General features: G+C 46.1%; 1 protein-coding gene across 7 annotated transcripts in view; it reads left to right on the top strand.

Annotated features, from left to right (window-relative positions):
- ST6GALNAC3 (ST6 N-acetylgalactosaminide alpha-2,6-sialyltransferase 3) overlaps window positions 1-24,265 on the top strand; it is a 273,708-nt gene that overhangs the window by 181,776 nt on the left and 67,667 nt on the right. For 2 of the 7 annotated variants that reach the window (XM_056532665.1, XM_056532666.1), the window contains exon 5: window positions 3,912-4,195. The exons of the other annotated variants lie outside the window; for them this stretch is intronic. In XM_056532665.1, coding sequence (XP_056388640.1) covers window positions 3,912-3,924 — 13 coding nt within the window. In that variant the 3' untranslated portion in view covers window positions 3,925-4,195. Of the gene's footprint in view, window positions 1-3,911; window positions 4,196-24,265 lie in introns of those variants that run through there. 7 annotated transcript variants of the gene reach the window in all.

Here is a 24,265-nt window from a genome sequence, read left to right as displayed (position 1 = left end):
TTTAGGGTATGTTCACACTGAGGAATTGGTCAGGAATTCTCGCTTAAAAAGTCTGCTTTTCAGTTTTGTTTTTTTCAGAAATATTTTTTTTTTTGCTGGACGACAACAACCTATTAGAATTTCCCTTTTTTTGTAATTTTTTTTATAATTTTTTTGCGCAAATTCCGCACGGAACGGCATCCTGCTGAAAAAAAAAATGGCATTGTATTCTATGCGACAAAGATGCGGATTTCACATGAAGAAAGAACATGTTCATTCTTCATGCGGAACGGAATTAAGCGTCGGAATTTAGGAGCAGAAATACAGTTACCGTATATACTCGAGTATAAGCCGAGTTTTTCAGCAAGATTTTTCGTGCTGAAAATGCCCCCCTCGGCTTATACTCGAGTGAACTCTCCGTCTGTCAATCCCTTCTCATTGGTCTTCAACCTGCGGACCTCCAGATGTTGCAAAACTATGTTTTGAAACATCTGGAGGTCCGCAGGTTTAAGACCACTGTGGCCTTCGTCATCATCCAGACCCCTCCCCCCCCCCCTTTAGTTTTCTACTCACATCCCCTTGGTGGAAGGAAGTGTAAGCTGGTCCGGGCCATCTATGCTGCAGGGACCGTCCGGTGGGGAGGGTTAGTCATTCCGGTTTGTCCATCTTCACCTCTTCTCCGCTCCGGGCCGACCCCGGACTAGTGACGTTGCCTTGACGACGATGCACAGGGACTATCATGCGCGTCCCTGTGCGTCGTCGTCAAGGCAACGTCACTAGTCTGGGGCTGACCCGGAGCAGAGAAGAGGGCCTCCCGGGGAAAATGGACAGCCCTTAACGACTAACCCTCCCCACCGGACGGTCCCTGCAGCATAGATGGCCCGGACCAGCTCACCCTTCCTTCCCACCGAGGGGAGGTGAGTAGAAAACTAAAGGGGGGTCTGGATGATGGTCTTCAACCTGCGGACCTCCAGATGTTTCTAAACTACAATTCCCAGCATGCCCGGACAGACATCGGCTGTCCGAGCATGCTGGGAGTTGTAGTTTTGCAACATCTGGAGGTCCGCAGGTCGAAGACCACTGATGAAGGGATTGACAGACGGTGATGATGAAGGGGGGGATGATGACGAGGGGGATGATGACGAGGGGGAATGATGACAGGGTGATGATGACAGGGTGATGATGACTGGGGTGACGATGACAGGGTGATGATGACAGGGGGGGATGATGACGGGGGTGACGATGACGGGGTGACGATGACAGGGTGATGATGACGGGGATGTTAATGACGGGGGTCTGGATGATGACAGGGGGGGATGATGACATGGGGGGATGATGTATTTCCCACCCTAGGCTTATAGTCAAGTCAATAACTTTTCCTGGCATTTTGGGGTGAAATTAGGGGCCTCGGCTTATATTCGGGTCGGCTTATACTCGAGTATATACGGTAAACTTTTGGGTTTTTCACTGCTGACTGAATTAAGAGGAATAAGCGAACAGAATTTCTCAAGTAAATTCCTCTCCAATTCCTCAGTGTGAACAGACCCTTACTTTGTGACAAGTGGTGATAACTGGCACATCGTAGAACAAGACGCATCTCACAATCATGATGGACTGACCTGATCCAATTTCTGATTTTTATGTGCCCTGAAAAATGTTCTTTCGATCTGTCTTTTATGCCATTGAAGCCCCCTCCACATGCCACAGATTGGCGCTAGGTGCTTGAAAATATGATCCTTTGCAGATCTAAGTGACATCTGCTATTTCCTCCATTTGCATAACCTTACGGCTTGTCCTTCCTGGTGTTGAAATCACAATGTTGAGGAGTATATACATATGTGTGTGCGTCTATATATATATTTACGTATATTTTTTTTTTTTATGGAAGCAATGTCACTTTGTCACCGGTAAGGGTGTTTTAATGACATACCGCATATGCAGAGCTCTTAAGTGCTGAGCTGTATTATATGGCAATGCGGAGTATAATTATTTAAGGCGTAATTGCGCAGCATACCGCCATCCAGGTGAGCGGTTTATCAAGGTCTCCTGTAATAGGTCGCTCTAGGGAATGCTAATTAGTTTAGGTGACTGTGAACGAGCGCAGGACGGCGGGGGGAGACAAGAGGGACTGTCTTGGGACTCTGACTCAGACAGAGAAATTCCATTATCATCGCTTAGCAATTTCCCGGTAACATTGTCTGCATACATTGTAGTCCCAGCGAACATGTAACCAGACACTTTACAAGCCGGAGCTACAGAAATAATGTGGTGGTAATCATTTTTTATATATATATATATTTGTTTTTTAATCTTCAACGTATACTGGCAAAAGCTAAAGATTCTTGTGTGTATTAAAGAACGGTTAAAGGGGTACTTCGGTGGGAAACAATTTTTTTTCAAGTCAACTGGTTCCAGTAACTTACAGGCCAGATGCTTGCTTCATGGCTTACCCATTTGAAAGAGATTTTTCTCATGAAGATTAATAAACTTGCAATGTCCGATCGTGGCGGCATCTGACCTCTGTGGCCCCCGCTATCTCCAGAACAGGTCCCATCTATGACTGCTGAGCGTTTCGGCACCCATTTTCCGAGGCGATTTGGTCTCGGCAGTGATTGGCTGGTCATTCAATCACTGACCACATTGGTGCCCCGTCTCCAGCTGAGTAGGCCATCACTGCTCAGACCAGTTTGTCTGGAAAGGTGGGGGCTGGAGTATTCAGCAGAGGTTGAACCACCCATGATTAAACATTTACCGTATCCCCTATTTGTTTTTTCAAAACTAGAGTATCTCTTTAAAGCAAAAGGTGGGCATAGGCAAAAATACTATCAATGAAAGCAAGTAAACATAGTAAATGGCCGTCAGTTGACATCCACACTGAGTAGGGAGGCCGTTCTCTTTTGTGTTGAAAGGAACATGAAAAAAGGGGAGGAACAAGTCCCCTTCGTTATACCCAAAATACTATGTATAAGAAGGTTATTAAAGGGGTACTCCACTGGCCAGCGTTCAGAACATTTAGTTCTGAACGTTGTGTATGCTGCGGGGTCAGCCACGTCTCCTCATGACGTCACGCCTCACCCTCTCAATGCAAGTCTATGGGAGGGGGCGTGACTGCCGTCACGCCCCCTCCCATAGACTTGCATTGAGGGGGCGTGGTGTGACGTCACAAGGGGGCTTGGCCGACCCGCAGTGCGCACACAGTGTGGCCAGTGGAGTACTCCTTTAAGATATATATAGACCCATGTCCCCTGGGGTTGCCGGGAAAACAACCAATAGGCGCAGACACAAAGGTAGACAAATAAGACGCACAATGGGGGGGCTGATATTGGTTCTAAATATTAATCAATAAAATTTAATATAGTAGTTCATCTGGCAATGGGTTGGACTTCCTTCCTCCCACCAATCAGTAGAACTTCTTTCACCTTCAAATCTGATTAATAGAAGGACAGTGACAACTTTTTGTATGCTTCCCAAAATGGTTCCTAACATAACTGATCCTTTTTTTGTAAACTCTGGGGGTAGGGAAAGACTACAACGTACCACTTTCTAACCTACTTGGACAATCTGCCGTAAACGGCAGCCTCCAACTGGGCGAAGGTCCCTACTCTGGACTACATGCAGGGACGTCAGAGTAGTCAGGCAAACCAGGTCGGTAACACAAGGGCATATAAGGTACCATATCACAAAGATTCATACCCCCTCTTCAGAGATATCAGAGTTGACACAGTTAAATCATATTTTGCTCTAGTTTCCACAACTTTAGAACAAAGTAATTTTAGACACACAAAAAAAGCACACACAAAAAAATAAACCCCTTGTATAAAAATCTGGAGGCGTATGTCAATTTTCTCAGTTGTGTCTGATTTTGCTATTATTCTTTGTGCTGCTGTTTCCTGCGCACGTCTTTCAATCACTCTAATTACTTCCTTCCACAGAGTCACTCAGTAGTCAGACTATTACCGTGAGCTGCCAGTTCAGCATGAAGCCATCTCTGTGAGAGAAGGAACACTTCAAGGGGAATTATAAGGCGATCTCTACCAGGCAGACAATCAGAGAGAAGGGGACGCCGAGAGAAGCATCATGCTAAATATCACTGCTTGATTTCCTATAATTGATAAACAAAATATAAGGAAATGTAAAGAGCCGCTCCACCCAGTGAGCGTTCCTATCTGGAGACCATAACCATCTGTTCAAAGATTGTAGGCCAGATGTTTTTTTTTTTTTTTTTTTTAAGTAGGGTGGGGGGGTAATTATTGACCTAAATTTTAATTTTTTTATTTTTTTTATAAAATTAGAAAATGTAATATGGTATTTCATCTGGCAATGGGTTGGGCTTCCTTCCTCCCACCAATTAGTAGAACTTCTTTCACCTTCAAATCTGATTAATAGAAGGACAGTGACAACTTTTTGTATGCTTCCCAAAATGGTTCCTAACATAACTGATCCTTTTTTTTGTAAACTCTGGGGGTAGGGAAAGACTACAACGTACCACTTTTTAACCTACTTGGACAATCTGCCGTAAATGGCAGCCCCCAACTGGGTGAAGGTCCCTATACTGTACTACATGCAGGGACGTCAGAGTAGTCAGACAAACCAGGTCGGTAATAGGGATCGACCAATTATCGGTATAGTAATCACGATTTTGGGCATTATTGGTATCGGCAATTACCGTGCCTATAAGCCGATAATGCCCCCCGCACCGCCCACCACCACACCGCGACCGCCCCCCCCCCCCCCCGACCCGCCGCACCGCGTACGCCCCGCGTATCACAAAGGCAAAGACAGAGTCAGGACAAGCTACTGGGTCAAACCTAGAGAATAGCGTGGTACTAAATCAACAGACAAAGCAACATCAGGAACAGGCAGGTCGAGTAACAGGAGGTCATAAGATACAGTCACAGGGAATACAGGAATGCTGGTGATGGGCAGCACCTCTATCATGGGCATTGTCTGCATAGTGAGTAGGGTTTAACTCCTTAAGGATACAGGCATCAAGGTTGGATAAGCCTGTAGTGTGGTTTTCCACTGTGATTTTGAGTGTGACTCCATATCCAGTAGAAAGAAGGGTCCCGGCACTCAGAAGCTTTTTGAAATCTCAAAGGTTTTTATTTATGCAACATGCATAGCATACAGGGTAGGTACGCGTTACGGCTCAATAGCCTTTGTCAACCAGTACAGGTAACTGTTAGAATGCACCTTATATAATTACATCCGGTTCACAGGTACCACGTCATTAATTACTATCATTCAAAGCACATGATGTACTGTGAAGATGTATACATATTGAAAACAATATAAAATGAAAAAAGTAAAAAGACAAATCATTAATAGAAAATTTTCATAGCGGAGATTTCCTCTGAGTGCCAGGACCCTTCTTTCTACTGGATTCTTGCTACATTGGTCCTCGGGCACCAACTATTGGTCGCAGTGCCGACCTTCTTGGGATTTGACTCCATATCCAGACCTCCAGGGGTTGATACATTTTATTTCCATTGATAATTTTTGTGTGATTTTGTTGTCACATTCATCTATGTAAAGACGAAAGTATTTCATACGATTAGTTCATTCATTCAGATCTAGGATGTGTTATCTTAGTGTTCCCTTTATTTTTTTGAGCAGTGTACATGGATTACAGGGTACATAGGTCAAACAGAAAAAAGCGCTGTATAGGGATAGGGGATAAGTTGTTCTACACTGGACTACTCCTTTAACACTAAATCTGTTTTTTGTTGGAGGTAAAAAATAAACATATGTGGTATCGCCGCATGCGTAAATGTCCGAACTATAAAAATGGGAGGGGCCGCCACGCCCCCTCCCATGGACTTGCATTGAGGGGGCATGGCGAGACGTCCCCGCAGCCCGCACCTAGCGTTCGGAACTAAATTTTCCGGATGCTGGGGCAGTGGAGTACCCCTTTAACAGTAGATGTGATCTGACTTATGTGTGGGGAAAATTATGAGGAAAAGTATAATTTTAACAAAAGAGAATTTTTGTTACCTTTTTTTTCCTACATTCTGTGTTAAACCCCAGATCTTGTGTTACTCGCTGGAAGCATCAGAGGTAGCACTCCAGCTCTTCGTGCCCACATCGAATCTCAGACCTGTGCGCATATTCAGACATTACTGTTCCAGGTTTCCTACCATTAGCCACCACCTGAAGCCAAACATCAGTCGCGTTACTCGGCTATTTATTAAAAAAGCACCTAGCATAAGAACAGACAATTTTTTTGGATGCTACTTGAAAGTCCTAACATTTCCCAGGAGGAATCTTGGAGTACATGAGCTGTAAATAAATGGCAGCTGCCGGCAGGCCCTAGCGTGCATGTTACGAGTTTTCCCTTCTGCCTCGATACTGAGATTTTGCATTATTAATAGTGTGAGCGACTTCAAGACAGAGATAAAGTGTGGGGCATTGTGCTTAAAGGGGTACTCCGGTGGAAAACTTTTTTTATTTAAATCAACTGATGCCAGAAAGTTAAACAGATTTGTAAATTACTTCTGTTAAAATTTTTTAATCCTTCCAGTACTTATTAGCGGCTGTATACTACAGAGGAAATTCTTTTCTTTTTGGGTTTCTTTTCTGCCACGACCAAAGTGCTCTCTGCTGACACCTCTGTCCATGTCAGGAACTGTCATCCCCATAGCAAACATATGCTGCTCTGGACAGTTCCTAAAATGGACAGAGGTGTCAGCAGAGAGCACTGTGAAAAGAAATCCAAAAAGAAAATAATTTCCTCTGTAGTATACCGCCACTAATAAGTACTTGAAGGATTAAGAATTTTTAATAGAAGTAATTTACAAATCTGTTTAACTTTCTGGCACCAGTTGATTAAAAAAAAAAAAAAAGTCTTCCACCGGAGTTCCCCTTTAAGGGGAGAATGCTGCACAATATGACTGGTTAAGATGAGGAGAAAACAATATCTTATAGTATCTAACAAAAGCTGAATTGTGTAGCTGGTTTGTTAGAACCTGGACCATTGTAGGGGGCTCCAGAGTTTTCAGTATGAGATACCATAATGATCAACAATAAATGTTAAGGGTCCCATATACTAAACAGTGTCTCCATAACAGTGAGAGTCATTGTACCCAACATATTGCCCTCATATGAAAGTCCTTAACTTAAAGGCCAACAGGAGATAGGAAACAACGGCAATTATTGAAATGTGATTCAGGATAAGTAGAAAGCTTGGTGACAGCCTTTGCATATGTATTGCAAAAGTCCCATTCTCTATCGGACTGTCTCCTAACTGTCCTAGAAGAGGTTTATTCAAATTATACTTTAAAGCGGACCTGTCAGCAGGCTTTTAGGGTATAGTAAGAACATGGCTGTATAGGGCTTTTGATCCTAAATCCGTGCATACATCTCATTGGTTAATTGACCCTTCGAGCACCGAGAGTTTAAAAATATGTATGCAAATTAAGCTTAGGAGCCCACTGGGCGTTTCCCTTGGCTGCTAGATTACTGGGAAGTGGCTGTCAATCAGGGTGGTGGAGGAGGCGTCCGGCGCATAGAGGAATGACCAAAATACTGTGACATAATTGAAGAGTTAAGATGTGGAAGGATTAATACTTTTGTGCTGCCACCACTGGTGGAAACAAGTAAGCATACATGAGGTTTGGGTCACATGACCTTCCTTCATACAGACTTCTGCTAGAATCCACTAGAAGGTTCTGAGATTGGAGTCTCTCAAGTCCAACCACCCCTCCGAAGGGGGCTGGAACCAGTCTAGAAAAGTCAGCATCCTAGCTAGGTCATGTGAGGAGATGAATGCCTACGCCTAGTCTAGGGTGCGTTCCTGTCAACAATGACCGCTGTGCAGTAAGTTGGCTAGCCCCGGCTCTTCCAGAAAATCACAAATCCTGTTCAAGTTGCTAGATTCAGTTCTGGGTCAGTTACTGGGAGGTGTCTCCGGCCCACGCTGAGACTGTATACGTTCCTACAATCCTGCTCCAACAGGGAGATTGCTTTAATTCAGTAGAGGTAGAAGCTGTAGAAAAATGCTCTCCTGCCATCACTGGACTTTTTGTGTGCTTCCAGCCAGAGTCAGTGGGACATGGTTTACAAGTCACAACTATTTTCGCCTTACACCCTGCGATAGGGAGTCGTAATACAGCTACTCAGGAACTGTGTCTAAATCTTAGGCAAGCTCCCAAAGTCAAAAGATGCACAAGTCCACAGGGGGACACAAATGGATCCAGACAGACTTCGAAGTTATTAAAGGGACTACTTCAACCATCTGCCCTGAGCTATCACACCCATCCTCCTTGTGGGCACCATGGATAAATAAACAGACAGATGCGGACTTGCCAACAATCCCAATTTTGATGGAACAGTCCAGCAATACAGGCTCCAAAAAAGGGTGGCCGTTTTACAGGCCTTTTGTGTGGTCTCTAGGGCATAAGTGTCCCGATTCTCTCTTTTGAAATGTTGCTTACATTACAGGAAAGATGGATAGAGGATGCTAGGAAGCTAATCTTTTTGAATGAATAGTCGAGTAGATAGATCTCTATGTGCGAGAGTGCTGTGTACATAAACATCACAGGATTTGATGTCTCCATAGTACATTATATCCAGAGTCCCTCAAAATCAGTTTTTGTTGTATGGAGAGGCCAGTAAAAAATATTAAAGGGGTATGTATTACCATGGGTCATTCCATATTGCTTGGATTGGTTGTTGTGCTTCTGGAACATCAATGGCAAGAACCTGGGACCCGCACCCATCCTGAGAACTGTCGATCGGCCCCAATCAAGTGAACCACTCTCTGGCCCAACGCTGCCATGTCTGGGACGTGGCTTTAAAGGGGAACTCTGGTGGAAACATGTGGAAAACAAAGGTTTTCAAATCAACTGGTGCCAGAAAGTTAAATAGATTTGTAAAGTACTTCTTTTTCAAAATCTTAATCATTCCAGTACTTATCAGCTGCTGTATACTACATAGAAATTTGTGAAGTTCTTTCCAGTCTGACAACAGTGCTCTCTGCTGACATCTCTGTCTGTGTCAGGAACTGTCCAGATTAGGAGCATATCCCCATAGCAAACCTATCCTGCTCTGGACAGTTTCTGACACGGACAGAGGTGTCAGCAGAGAGCACTGTGGTCTGACTGAAAATCATTTTACAAATTTCTCTGTAGTATACAGCAGCTGATAAGTACTGGAAGGGTTAATATTTTAAAATAGAAGTAATTTACAAATCTGCTTAACTTTCTGGTACCAATTGATTTGAACAATTTTTTTTCCCCACCGGAGTTCCCCTTTAAATCAGTGCTGTTTCCCCTTTATTCTTAGGATTGGTGAGGGTCCCAGAGATTGCCCCCCTACAGATCATAAAGTAATGGCATAGGCTAACAATCCCTTTACAAGAGGGCAATTATTGGGTTTGCCAGCTGTGCTTATCATAACATGTAATATTACTTATTAGCACTTATATTATAGAACTTCTATATGAAAAACATTGCAAAACTGCAGCAAAGTCTGGAAAATTGTTCTTCTTCCAGCTCAAATGTCTCTGTCTTTTGCTTCTGCAATACATTGTATTTAGTAGAATAAGGCAGATGTAGCAGAATTAAAGGGGTACTTCCCTGGATTTTTTTTTTTTTTTAAATCAACTGGTGCCATAAAGTTAAACAGATTTGTAAATTACTTTTATTTTAAAATCTGAACCCTTCCAGTACTTATCAACTGCTGTATGCTCCACAGGAAGTTCTTTTCTTTTTGAATTTCCTTTCTTTCTGAACGCAGTGCTCTCTGCTGACACCTCTGTCCATTTTAGGAACTGTCCAGAGTAGGAGCAAATCCCCATAGTAAACCAATCCTGCTCTGGACAGTTCCTAACATGGACAGAGGTGTCAGCAGAGAGCACTGCGTTCAGAAAGAAAGGAAATTCAAAAAGAAAATAAATTCCTCTGGAGCATACAGAAGCTGATAAATACTGGAAGGGTTCAGATTTTTAAATAAAAGTCATTTACGAATCTGTTTAACTTTCTGCCACCAGTTGATTTTAAAAAAATGTTTTCCAGGGGAGTACCGCTTGGAGTTTGTCATCTGACATGATAATACCAGAGCAAATGCAGCTCTGCTGCACCCCTATGAAAAGGGGGGACTGTAATGGTATGCTCAGACATGGTGGACTCCAGAACTGAAAATTAGCAAAAACTTTAAAGCACAGTGTTAGTGAATGGGTTTTTAAACATAGATTTTAGGGTATTTTGCCAATGTTCAATGCAAAGGGCAAAATCCACAGCCAAACATTCATGCAGCACTTGTAGGTCTTTTGTGCTGTTGGCAGGTAAGGGTAGACCTTTTGCCCATTCAAGTTAAGGATTGACTTGCCGCGGTATACATCGGCATTGCCTTACTCTGCCATGTCATTGGGAACCAGCAAATACAGTTTAGTTAGCTGCCAACATACTGTTCTGAGTTCTAGAATAGGCCCTTGTCGGGCCAAAATACTAAAGCATTTGTAAGGGTTAGGGCACTCAGCATTGTGTCATATTACTGAGAGGAGTGTGGAGAAACCGCATGGAGCTCCAAAGGTGCCTGCCAAGGGTTGGGCTTAGAAATTAGGCCCCAGTTTGGCAACTGTGAAATTTGTCACTGGGCTGAAGGCAGAAGAAAGGAGACACAGAGAACATGAGTGAAGCTGGGCAACAAGTGGTGGTTATAGCCATGCGCTGAGGTTGGAAGCAAGCCTGAGAAACTGCAGCTGCTGGAAGCAGATCAATAGAGACGTTGGAAGCCATTGCTTGGTCAGTACTGCTGTGGGTATGCTGGTTCTGGATAGAAAAGACTGGCGGACAATTAAGATTGGCTGCCATTACGACTATGTTGAGACCTATCCATCTAGGTTTGACTGGTGGATGGTGGTGCTAAGTGGAAGGAGACAAGTCAAGGGTATAACTAGAGATCAGTGATCCTCCTCCTATACAGCGGTGTTGAAGACTAGGATTGAGATTATTCTGTAACCATTTGTGGTTCGTGCATGAATCTTCTGTTATACTGTTCATGTCACAAGTAAAAGGTTTTTTATCGCTAGTATAGGCAACACTTTTCGATCGGTAGGGATCCTGCCTATGGACCCCCTCTGACTGTGAGATTGAAGGGGACACGGCGCTGGTGTTGTGCTGCATCCATGCACCGCAGCACTCCATGCCACCCAGCTGTGCAGGAAACTACTCCATTGAGTTGTGCAGGGGAAGGGGATTAATGCTACACCAGTGCTGTCTGCCCTTCATGATTGGGGGGCGGTCCCGAAGGCCAAAGATATTTGTGTATGTGTTCATATCTGATTCTGGGTAATCTATCTTTCCTAGATGCAGATATTTATTGGTTGACACCCAAGTTTCCCAGATACAAATACTTTTTAAAGGGGTACTCTGCCACCCCAGCATTCGGAACATTTTTTCTGAACTCTGGGTGCGGGCTGTGGGGGTCGTGATGTCACGGCCACGCCTCTCTTGACATCATGCCACATCCCCTCGATGCAAGTCTATGGGAGCGGGCGTGGCGAAGCCACGCCCCCTCCCATAGACTTGCATTGAGGGGGGGGTGTCGTGACGTCACGAGGGGCAAGGCAGTGACGTCACGACCCTCGCAGCCCCCAACCAGTGTTCGGAACAAAATGTTCCGAACGCTGGGGCAGCAGAGTACCCCTTTTAAGCAATTTTCCCAGGTGAAGATGTTGGTTATTTCTTATCTTTCCCACATGCAGTAAATATCGACCTATACACGACCTGATCATGAGTAAAAATATTATCCCTTTACATAAAAATGTCTCAGATAAAAGCCATAGATGTTTGTGTCTGAAGGCCGCGGTGAGCGGTGAGTTACAGGCACGGCGCTCAGAATAATCCCTGGGTCCCTCAAGAGGTTATCAGTGCTGAGGAGCACAACTCCTTGATGATCATCATGTCAATAATAGGCCATAATCCAGAATTACTGCTACTTTCTCAGACACCTGAATGCGCCGCCACCACCTCTTAAGGAAATGAGTCAGTGAACGCGATCCGGCAGCCAAGCGGTAATTGTGGCTAATTATAGATCCGTAACCTCTCTGTACTAATATGCGGCCAGATAGAGGCCGATACCGTATTACATTGCATTCGGAAAGTCTTAAGTCCCTTTAATTTTTTTCACCTTTTGTTATGTTGTTCCTTGTGCTAAAACAAACCAATTTTCAAGTTTCCACCATCATTCTGCACTTTATTCCCCATAATGACAAAGTGAAAACAGAATGATAGAAATCTCTCTGCAGATCCTGTCAAGCTCTGTCAGGTTGGATGGGGACTGTCGGTGAAAGCCATTTTCAGGTCTCTCCAGCACTGGCTGGGCCACTCAAGGACATTCACAGAGGTGTCCCTATGCTGCCCCTGTGGTGTTTTGGATATGTGCTTAGGATCATTGTGGAAGATTTATCAAAACCTGAGTAGAGGAAAAGTTGACCAGTTGCCCATAGCAACCAATCAGATTGATTATTTTTCAGAGGCCTTGTTAAAAATGAAAGAAGCGATCTGATGATGCTGCCCCCACCATGATCACTGTAGGGATGGTATTGGGCAGGTGATGGGCAGTGCCTTGTTTCCTCCAGACATGATGCTGCCCCCACCATGATCACTGTAGGGATGGTATTGGGCAGGTGATGGTCAGTGCCTGGTTTCCTCCAGACATGATGCTGCCCCCACCATGATCACTGTAGGGATGGTATTGGGAAGGTGATGGGCAGTGCCTGGTTTTCTTCAGACATGAGGCTGCCCCCACCATGATTACTGTAGGGATGGTATTGGGCAGGTGATGGGCAGTGCCTGGTTTTCTTCAGACATGAGGCTGCCCCCACCATGATCACTGTAAGGATGGTATTGGGCAGGTGATGGGCAGTGCCTGGTTTCCTCCAGACATGATGCTGCCCCCACCATGATCACTGTAGGGATGGTATTGGGCAGGTGATGGGGAGTGCCTGGTTTCCTCCAGACATTATGCTGCCCCCACCATGATCACTGTAGGGATGGTATTGAGCAGGTGTTGGGCAGTGCCTGGTTTCCCCCAGACATGATGCTGCCCCCACCATGATCACTGTAGGGATGGTATTGGGCAGGTTATGGGCAGTGCCTGGTTTCCTCCAGACATGATGCTTCCCCCACCATGATCACTGTAGGGATGGTATTGGGCAGGTTATGGGCAGTGCCTGGTTTCCTCCAGACATGATGCTGCCCCCACCATGATCACTGTAGGGATGGTATTGGGCAGGTGATGAGCAGTGCCTTGTTTCCTTCGCACATGATGCTTAGAATTGAGATCAAGTCTGGTGTTTGATTCCTCCAATGCTCCTAACTAGGGATCGACCAATATCGATTTTTTAGGGCCGATACCGATAATCTGTGGCCTTTCAGGCCGATAGCCGATTACTTATACCGATATTCTGGTATAAGTTATCGGCTATTTCACCCCCCCCCCCCCCACCCCCGGCCTCGGTCCCGAAGAAACGGCTGCAGATCATTGATTTAAAGCGGGCGCTTTAAATCAATGAACTGAGGTGGCTTTTGGAGAGTCAAATGCTGTATCCAGCAGCTCCATAGAGAATGAGTGGAGGTGTAACTCACATGCGTATCTTGCCCTTCCATTCTGATTGAAGACTCTGGTCTCAGTTCTTGACATATCAGGGTTCTCAATAGTCAGACCCTCTGGGATCAGATACTATTCCCCATCCTGAATTGAGGGCAGATATTTTCTTCTGTGTCCGGCTATCATAACCAGTATGTTTACCAGCTTCTAGTTGGGCCTCTGTAGGGATGTCCCGATACCATCTTTTAAGACCGAGTATGGGTACGGATGCTTTTTTTTAAAGTACTCGCCGATGCCAATTACTGATACTTTTTTTCTATGCAATGTGACATGTTTTTTTTTTTTTATGGGAAAAAGGGGTGTTTTGTTTTAGTTTTTATTAGAGGAAGGGCTTTTTATATATATATATATATATATAAAAAGATTTTATTTTATTTAAAAGGGAGGGGATTTACACTTGTATTAGGGAAGGGGTTAATTCACATTTATTATTTATTTATTTTTTCACACAATTTTTTTTCCACTTTTTTTTTAGTCCCCATAGGGCACTAATACATGCAATCTGTAGATTGCATACACTGATCAATGCTATGCCATAGCATAGCATTGATCAGTATTATCGGCACTCCTTTACTACTGCCTGTAAATAAAGGAGCAATAATTGGATGGCACGGAGCACGGTAAGGGACCTCCAGCCATCTTCTCAGTTGATCGGGAAAATGCGATTTAACCGTGGTGCGATTAACTGAGTTAATTTCAGGACTTTTTGATGCCACTATCAACTTTGATCGTGGCATCTATAGGGTTAATGCCCGACATCACCGTGTTCAGTGATGTTCGTCATTAGCCACAGGTCCCGGCTATGACACGTGCTCAGCTTCTGGGAGCGCTGCATAGTTCGCCCCCCCCCCCCAAGTGATACCTGCCGGTGGGGGTCCCGCCGGTGAGTATCAGATTAGGTACCGGGGAAATTTGCACGGGTACAAGTATTCAGTATGGCAGTATGTTAAGTATCGATCCCGATACCAGTATCGGTATCGGGACATCCTTAGGCCTCTGTATAGGCAAAGGTGGGCCGTGTGGTGGTTTAGTTCAGAAATGTAATGTGTGCCCCACCAGCAATATTCAACCCTTAAAATACACATAGGACATTTTTATTGTTTGCCCATTTCCCCCCAATGTGTTCCAGCCACCCATAGATGGAGGAGACTGGGAAAGAGTGTAAATGGGGGGTGGGATGCCTAGAGCTGGTATCACCTTGTGTTGTAAGGCCGAGTACAGCTGCACCATGTGCCCTATGGATAAAGCAGCAGTGGGTAAGGGTCTGAATATATAAGGGTGGTGTTCATGGTTTTCTAACCGGAGAGTCCCTTTAAAGGGGTACTCCCGTGCCCCAGCCTTCAGAACATCCGGTTCAGAAGACTTGGAGCAGCGGCCGTGGTCGCAACGTCACGCCCACGCCCCCTACATTGATGTCTATGGAAGGGGGCGTGACGACCGTCACGCCCCCTCCCATAGACATCAATGGAGGGGGCGTGGCCATGAGATCGCAACAGCGGCCGCTGCTCCAAGCCTTTGGAACCTGATGTTCTGAAGGCTGGGGCACAGGAGTACCCCTTTAAATGTTCTGTATTGTGTCTGCGTACGTATTCTTAAAATCTGTCCTATTTCATTGACTGATAATGGATTAAATGTTTCATAATGTTTTCATCATTAATTCGTCGGGGACAAAAAACAAACTCTGGAGCCTGACAGATTTTTTTTAATACCTTCAGCAGTTAAATTGCTTTGTTCTTCACTTCCATATGATAACTCTTTGCTAAAGCATCGGCGCCAGATGGTGCCGCATATTATGTGGGGAGGAAACTGTTTTATCATTTCAGACAGAATCATGGATCATTCGTCAGACTCCGTTCTCACTCCAGAATCCCAGTTCAGAGAGTCTTTAATGTTCCTCCATTAAACATTTATTCACTTCATATGCTTATAAGAACATTTGCTGTATTACTGCTCCGTACTTCACCTATAATGACACATATACCAGCTAGTTGTGCAAATTTTATGGCTGCAGCCCGAGAATGATGTAGGGAAAAGGCATTGTGCTTTTTAAAGGGCCACTTCACCATGGAGCCAAGTAAGAAAATGTTCTTTTATGAGTTGGACCATGGACAACATTTATCACTTAAAGGGGTACTCTACTGCCCCAGAGTTCCGAACATTTTGTTCAAAACGCTGGGTGTGGGCTGCGGGAGTCGTGACGTCACGGGCACGCCCCTCGTGATGTCACATCATACCTTCTCAATACAAGTCAATGGGAGGGGGCGTGGCGGCTGCCACGCCCCCTCCCATAAACTTGCATTGAGGGGGCATATGGCGTGACTTTACGAGGGGACGTAGCCATGACATCACAACCCCTCCAGCCCGCACACAGCATTCGGAACAAAATGTACTGAACGTTGGGGCAGTGGAGTATCCCTTTAACCACATCAGAGCTCGATGAATAACCAATCATAAGAATGGGGGTCCTGAGTGCACCGTTTGATAGAAGTGTGGACGTGCACTCGTGCACTTGCCCGGTTTGTCCATTCAACTCTGAGGTTCTGACCGAGATAGCCATAGGCTTGAATGAAGTGGCAGCACACAGGTTCGGCCACCACACCATTCAAGAGGGGGATTTAGGATCCCATTCACATAATTGGTAGGGGTCCCACCTATCTTACATGCATCACCTATCTTTTGGTTAGGTGTTTTTTTTTTTGTTCATTAACCCCTTTACGGAGGCCATCTCTATCTTAGGACAGTTGTCCCCAAACTTCTTTTGACTAGGGAAACTAGTGGAACTCCAACCTTCTCGCCATATCGGTAACATGTCATCAGGCTGTGATGGTTGTGTCATCTATAGTGTCATCTGTCCTGAACTTGAAACATGAAAAAGAGAGCGGGCACCACCTTAAAGGGGTATTCCAGGCCAAAACTTTTTTTTATATATCAACTGGCTCCGGAAAGTTAAACAGATTTGTAAATTACTTTCTATTAAAAAATTTTAATCCTTGCAATAGTTAGTAGCTTCTGAAGTTGAGTTGCTGTTTTCTGTCTAACTGCTTTCTGATGACTCACGTCCCGGGAGCTGTGCAGCTCCTATGGGGATATTTTCCCATCTTGCACAGCTCCCGGGACGTGACATCATCATTGAGCAGTTAGACAGAAAACTTCAGAAGCTAATAACTATTGGAAGGATTAAGATTTTTTAATAGAAGTAATTTACAAATCTGTTTAACTTTCCAGAGCCAGTTGATATATAAAAAAAAGTTTTTGCTTGGAATACCCCTTTAATAACACTCTTGGGTGCAAGCAAGTTGCTAAAGTGCACATACTATACAAATCTGCTGTCCCCGTGTTTTGGATGAGGACACCCCGACCATTGCACACTGACTAACTAGGAGATGCACGGGCGGGTGACAATAAATGTATTAACTTATTTTTCTTCTTATTTTTTTTTTTTCTCATTTCAGGTCTATGTATCCTGTGGACTACTTCGGATTTGGTGGACTGCGTTGATGACCAGTTGATGTCAGGCTGTTTGTTGCCTGGTTGGTATTTGGCAGAAAATAAAAATAGGGGGAACCCTATGCGTTTTTTTTTATTTTTTTATATTTAATTATTAATGCAAAAAAAAAACATAAGGTTCCCCCTATTTTTATTCTCAGCTAAATACCAACCAAGCAGCAACAGCCTGACGTTACTAGGGTGGGCGAGGATGATTGTTACTGGCCCTCCGCAGCCTAAATAACCCCAGCCTGTTACCGCCTAGGCCCAGGAGCGCCATTTTTGATGCTCCGGGCCTGTTGGTACCGGCACCCCTGCGGCGGTGGGTACCGGGGTAATAATTGGGGGTTAGCGCTAGCTGTTTTTGTGGTTAACGCTAAGCCCAGCTTAGTAATGGACTCCCTCTATAAGACAGCTTGCACTACTAAGCCTGTCAAGTAAATAAAAAAAAACACAACACGTTAAGAAAAAGTTTTATTCCAAAAAACACTCCCCCAAAAGCCCTCGTTAACCATTTTATTAACATTAAACAAAAAAAACGCTGGTCACCATACTCTTCCGAATCTAAAGTAATTCACAGGATACACAGATCTGACATGAGAAGTAAAAAAAGCAAAAAAACTAAAAATGAGTTAAAAAGAGTGTTAAAAGAATGTAATAAACATATATATATATATATTGCACATTTATTTCAAAGCTGCAAACTGGTATTCAAAATTGATTTATTGGTTTTCGCTTATATGAGCCAAATGTATCCACCCCCTTTGATAGTATGATAAATGTGTCATACATAAACAAATCTAAAGCAAAAAAAAAAAAAATGTCTATAGAACTTGCTTACCAAAGCAATGATGATAAATGTCCCTGCAAGTGAACTTCATTATGCTGAATGGAAAGCTGTCCTCCGTTCTTGCTGACACAAGACCAATATGCTCTAAGACTTGGCAAGCATTATAAGGTATACCTAAAGGGACATTAACATCCTTTATGTTTTTAAGTACGACAAATGTCCTTTTAGAAAATGTACTGTAATAGAGCTTAGAAATATGGCCCTGTGGTGTATTATGGCACAATTGCTGTGTGGGAAGTTGGTTGTTCTCTTCATCTCCTAGTAGTCAATAATAATAACAAAAATAATAATCTTTATTTATATAGCGCATATTCCGCAGCACCTAGCAATACAGAGGGTACATATACTGATGATATCAGACAATACATAATAACAAACTAGTTTACAATTCATGCTAGAGGAATGAGGACCCTTACGATGTATGAAGAAATAGAGGGACGCAGGAGGAGTGAGGGCACTGCTCACAAGAGCTTAAAGGGGTTACTCCGAGGAACTAAACCCATAGCCCATCCTTTCCCTCTCATAAACCTATTAAATTGTCTAAATATAATTCATTAGCTATCGAGAGCAGTTTCTGTTGTCACTTACATGCAGGGAGTGAGGAAAATACATCATCCTGCCATCCTCTGTGTCTTTGTCCAAATCCCTCTCTGAAAGCAACCTCCACCCTCCTGAAAGACACTGTCACGAACTGGCAGGACGGGTAGTGGATCCTCTGGACCACAGAGGTGATGGCACGGGTTGTACTGGAGGACCGGTTCTAAGCAGTTACTGGTCTTCACCAGAGCCCGCCGCAAAGCGGGATGGATTTGCTGCGGCGATAACTACCAGGTCGTATCCCCCAGTAACAACTCGACCTCTCTGGCATCTGATATGGCGTGGTACACAGGGAGCAGGCAAGAGCGTAGTCGGACGTAGCAGAGGTCAGGGCAGGCGGCAAGGGTTCAAAGGCGAGTATACGGTAGCAACGGGTTCGGCAACTGGCAAGGCAACTAACACTGTAGGGAACGCTTTCTCAGAGGCACAAGGCACAAAGATCCGGCAAGGGCAGGAAGGGGCAGGTGCCTTTTATTGGGAAGGGACAGTGGGAGGTGAGAAACCAGCGCACCAATTACCAGTGCGCTGGCCCTTTAAATTTACTGAAGCCGGCGCGCGCGAGCCCTAGAGAGCGGGGCCACGCACGCCGGGATGCAGGGGAGCCGAGAGACGTGCGGGGATAAGGTAAGTCGAACAGGGACGCGGCGAGTGAGCGGGGACCAGCCGCCACGCCAGCCGCGTCTCTGCCACTGTGGATCCCGTGCTCCCGGTCAGTCCCGGGGCGGAGGGCAGAGGCAGCGGGCGCTCCGGTCCGGAGGTGATGACCGGAGCGCTCGCTGTGACAGTACCCCCCCTTAGGTCTCCCTCTCTTTTTGACACCAAGAAAGTTGAGGATGAGACTGCGGTCCAAGATGTTATTTTCAGGCTCCGAAGACCTCTCTTCAGGACCGCAGCCCTCCCAGTTGACCAAAAAAAATCTTTTACCCCGAACGAGCTTGGTGGCTAGGATTTCTTTAACTAAAAATATCTGAGGTACCAGTGACAGGGGTGGGAGAAAGAAGTTTAGGAGAGAAGCGATTAAAGATAGCAGGTTTGAGAAGGGAGACATGAAAAGAGTTATGAATTCTGAGGAAGAGGAGGAAGATGGAGCTGGTAGGACACTGGATTAATGCGGCTCTTGACTCTGAAGGGACCCAAGTAACGAGGGCCCAGCTTGTAACTTGGTACCTTAAATCTGATGTACTTCGAGGAGAGCCACACCTTGTCACCAGGACTGAATTCCGGAGGAGCTCTACGACTTTTGTTGGCCTGGAGCTTCATACGGGCCGAGGCCTTGAGGAAGGCTGAGTGGGTCTCTCGCCAAATAGAAGAGAAGTCCAGAAGGAGGTCCTCTACAGCTGGTACAGAGGAGGGGGCGGAGGTCCTAGGCAGAGGGGGCAGGGGATGACGGCCATAAACCACAAAAAATGGAGACTTATTGGTGGCGGAACGTTGTCTGAAATTATAAGAGAACTCTGCCCAAGGGAGTAAGTCCGACCAATCATCTTGGCGGGAGGACACAAAATGGCGTACATAATCTCCCAAAGTCTGGTTCACCCGTTCTACTTGGCCGTTGGACTGAGGGTGATACGAGGAAGAAAAATCCAGCTTGACTCCGAGTTGACCACAGAGAGCCCTCCAAAACTTGGAAACTAACTGCACCCCACGGTCAGAGACGATGTGTCTGGGAAGATGTGTAGAAAAAACTGTTTGGCCAAATCTGAAACCAGGGAGGGACACAAAATGAGCCATCTTCGAAAATCGGTCAACCACAACCCAAATCACTGTCATACCATGGGAGGAGGGAAGATCAGTGATAAAGTCCATGGCGATGTGTGACCAAGGGGTCTCCGGGACAGGAAGGGGCAGAAGAAGACCCGCAGGTTTCAGACGAGGAGTCTTGTCCCTGGCGCAGATCGCACAGGACTGGACGAATTCAGTGACGTCTTTATCTAGCGAGGGCCACCAATATCTTTGAGAAATTAACTGAAGAGACTTCTTAATCCCAGGATGACCGGCAAGGAAGGAAGCGTGAACCCACTTGAGAACTTGCAACCGCTAACGAGGAGGAACATAGGTCTTACCCGGAGGAAGAAGCCGCAAGTCCACAGGTGCAACCGAGATGAGACATTCAGGTGGGATAATGTGTTGAGGAGTGGGTACTTCACCCATCAAATCTGAAGAGCGAGAAAGGGCATCTGCCCTGATGTTCTTGGCAGCGGGACGGAAGTGAATCTGGATATTGAAGCGGGCGAAGAAGATGGACCAACGGGCTTGGCGGGGATTTAGTCTCTGAGCAGACTGGAGGTAGACTAGGTTATTATGGTCCGAGAAAATGGTCACAGGGTGAGGAGCACCCTCGAGAAGATGTCTCCACTCCTCCAAGGCTAATTTAATTGCCAACAGTTCTCTGTCCCCAATAGCGTAATTCTTCTCGGCGGGAGAAAAGGTTTTAGAGAAGAAGCCACAAGTTATGGTCTTGCCTCTTGAAGACTTCTGAGTTAATACAGCTCCAGCTCCCACCGAGGATGCATCCACTTCAAGATAGAATGGCTTGGAAGAATCTGGCTGGGAAAGAACAGGTGCAGACGCAAAGGCGGCTTTCAGGGACAGAAAGGCCTCTTCAGCGTGAGGAGGCCAGGTCTTGGGATTTGCACCCTTTCTAGTCAAAGCCACAAGAGGAGCCACCAGGGTGGAATAATGAGGAATAAACTGTCTGTAGTAATTGGCAAAACCCAGGAATCTCTGTATGGCTCGGAGACCAGAGGGGCGTGGCCAGTCCAGGACCGCAGATAGCTTGGCAGGATCCATTTGCAGACCTTGGGCAGAGATGATATACCCCAAGAATGGCAGGGAGGTACGCTCAAACAAACATTTCTCAATTTTGGCGTAGAGACGGTTACTTCGGAGTCGGGTGAGAACTTGTTGGACATGGACTCGATGTTGCTCCAGATTAGATGAAAAAATAAGGATATCATCCAGATATACTACAACACAAGTGTAGAGAAGGTCCCGGAAGATGTTGTTAACGAACTCCTGGAAGACTGTGGGTGCGTTACAAAGTCCAAAAGGCATCACTAAGTACTCAAAGTGACCGTTTCTGGTGTTAAAAGCGGTCTTCCACTCGTTTCCTTTTCGAATGCAGATCAAATTGTAGGCCCCGCAGAGATCCAACTTGGTGAAAATCTTGGCTCCTCTGAGACGGTCAAACAGCTCAGAGATTAGAGGCAGAGGGTAACGGTTTTTAATGGTAATTTTATTGAGTCCTCTATAATCGATGCAGGGGCGGAGAGAACAATCCTTTTTAGACACAAAGAAAAAACCAGCTCCAGCAGGAGAAGAAGACTTCCTAATAAAGCCTCTCTGTGAATTCTCAAGTACATAGTCCGACATGGCCTGAGTCTCTATAGGTGAGACAGGATAAATTTTGCCCCGAGGAGGAGTGGAACCCGGTAACAGGTCAATGGGACAATCATAAGGCCTGTGAGGAGGAAGAGTCTCCGCTTTTTTTTACAGAAGACGTCCGCAAATTGGTGGTAAGGCTTGGGGAGACCAGGTGGCGGAGGAACTGGCGGGACCCGTTTGATAGGAGCAGGCTTGAAGCACCGGTCAGAGCAAGAGGAACCCCAACGCAGAATCTCACCGGTGGACCAATTCAAGACAGGACAATGGCGTTGCAACCACGGTAAACCCAGCAGGAGTTCGGAAGAGCAGAAGGGAAGAACAAGAAATTCCAGAGTCTCGGTATGGAATATCCCAATGTCCATCCGCAGGGGCTGGGTGCAGTATTGTACCATAGCTGAGAGTCTCTCCCCGTTGACCAGTAGAAATAAGGAACGGCTTGGTCAGACGGGTTATAGGAATTTGATACTTGTCGACCAAGGAGGCGTGGATGAAATTGCCGGCTGAACCGGAATCCAAGAAGGCAGCAGCAGAGAAGAAGGACTTGGACAAAAGGAACAACTGCATGGATATAATGAGACGTGGAGAGGAAGAATCCACACCTAGTAATGCCTCTCCCACATCCACTAGGTGCGAGCGTTTCCGGAACGTGGAGGATGAAGAGGACAGTCCTTAAGGAAGTGCTCGGTACTAGCGCAGTACAAACACAGATTCTCGTCTCTACGGCGGCTCCGTTCTTGCGGGGTCAGGCGAGACTGGTCCACCTGCATGGCCTCCACAGCGGACGCTGGAACACAGGAGTCAGACGAGGGCAGCGTTTAGGACGAGCTTTTTCCTTTTCAAGATGGAGTTCCTCTTGTCTCTCGGAGAAACATTTGTCGATCCTTGTGGCTAGCAAGATGAGGTCACTCAGGGTGGTAGGAAGGTCACGTGCAGCAAGGACATCCTTAATGTCACAATTAAGTCCCTTCTTAAAAGTGGCACAAAGAGCTTCATTATTCCAGTTCAGCTCGGAGGCAAGGGTGCGAAACTGGATGGCATAGTAACCCACGGTAGAATTTCCTTGGGACAAGTTTAGCAAAGCAGTCTCTGCGGAGGAAACCCTGGCAGGTTCCTCGAAAACACTACAAAACTCCTGACAAAAACTCTGGACAGAAGCGGTGGCTGGATCAGCGCGGTCCCAAAGCAGTGTAGCCCAGGCTAGGGCCCTCCCGGAGAGCAGACTGATGATGAAGGCTACCTTGGCTCGCTCAGACGGAAACTGGTCCGACAGTAGCTCGAGATGAAGAGAGCACTGAGAAAGGAACCCTCGGCATACTTTAGGATCTCCGTCGTATTTGTCTGGTAGGGACAAACGGATTCTGGATCCAGTGGCGACTGCAGGCGGAGGTGATGCAGCAGGTGCAGACGGAGGAGCAGGCTGTTGCTGAGCAGGCAGGAGCTGTTGCATCATAGCGGTCAACTGGGCCAGCTGCTGACCTTGCTGGGCCACAATGGAGGTCAGGTCTGCTAGACTTGGCAGGGGAACATCAGCGGGATCCATGGCCGGATCTTACTGTCACGACAGGACGGATAGTGGATCCATTGGACCAAGGGCAGGAAGGGGCAGGTGCCTTTTATTGGGAAGGGACAGTGGGAGGTGAGAAACCAGCGCACCGGTAATTACCGGTGCGCTGGCCCTTTAAATTTACTGAAGCCGGCGCCCGCCCGCCCTAGAGAGCGGGGCCGCGCGTGCCGGGATGCAGGGGAGCCGAGAGCCGTGCGGGGATAAGGTAAGTCGAACAGGGACGCGGCGCGTGAGCGGGGACCAGCCGCCACACCAGCCGCGTCTCTGCCACTGTGGATCTCGTGCTCCTGGTCAGTGCATCTGACCGAGAGACGCCGGGACCCCGGAGCGGAAGGCAGAGGCAGCGGGCGCTCCGGTCCGGAGGTGATGACCGGAGCGTTCACTGTAACAGACACAGACCACTTGATTTCTGCCCTGCACTGATGACTCATTCTCATTTTAGTGCTGAGGAGAGGTGTGTACAGCTTCAGCCAATCACACACTGAACTTCTCTCTGCTACTTAGAGCAGGAGAGTGGGGGATGCTCTCAGAGAGGGAGCTGGCTGACAGAGCAGAGCTGCAATGATTTTTGGTATATGTAGTATCTATAAGGCAAGGGGAGGGAAGGATGGCAAAGAATATCAAGCAGCCAGAAAAGTCCCCAGGGGCCACAGGAGCCATGCATATCAGGCAGGATCATTTACAGGGAATATATCCAGGTAGTGGTGGCTTTGAAGCTTTTTTTTATATGCATACTTCTCTGGAGTACCCCTTTAACAATCTATGAGGAAATAGAAGGACATAAAATGTTTGAC

Source organism: Hyla sarda, chromosome 7 (genome assembly GCF_029499605.1).
Source record: "Hyla sarda isolate aHylSar1 chromosome 7, aHylSar1.hap1, whole genome shotgun sequence".
In the NCBI taxonomy this organism is placed as follows: Eukaryota; Metazoa; Chordata; class Amphibia; order Anura; family Hylidae; genus Hyla; species Hyla sarda.
The sequence above is the reverse complement of the archived record's forward strand: the minus strand, read 5'-3'. Positions and strand labels throughout refer to the sequence as shown.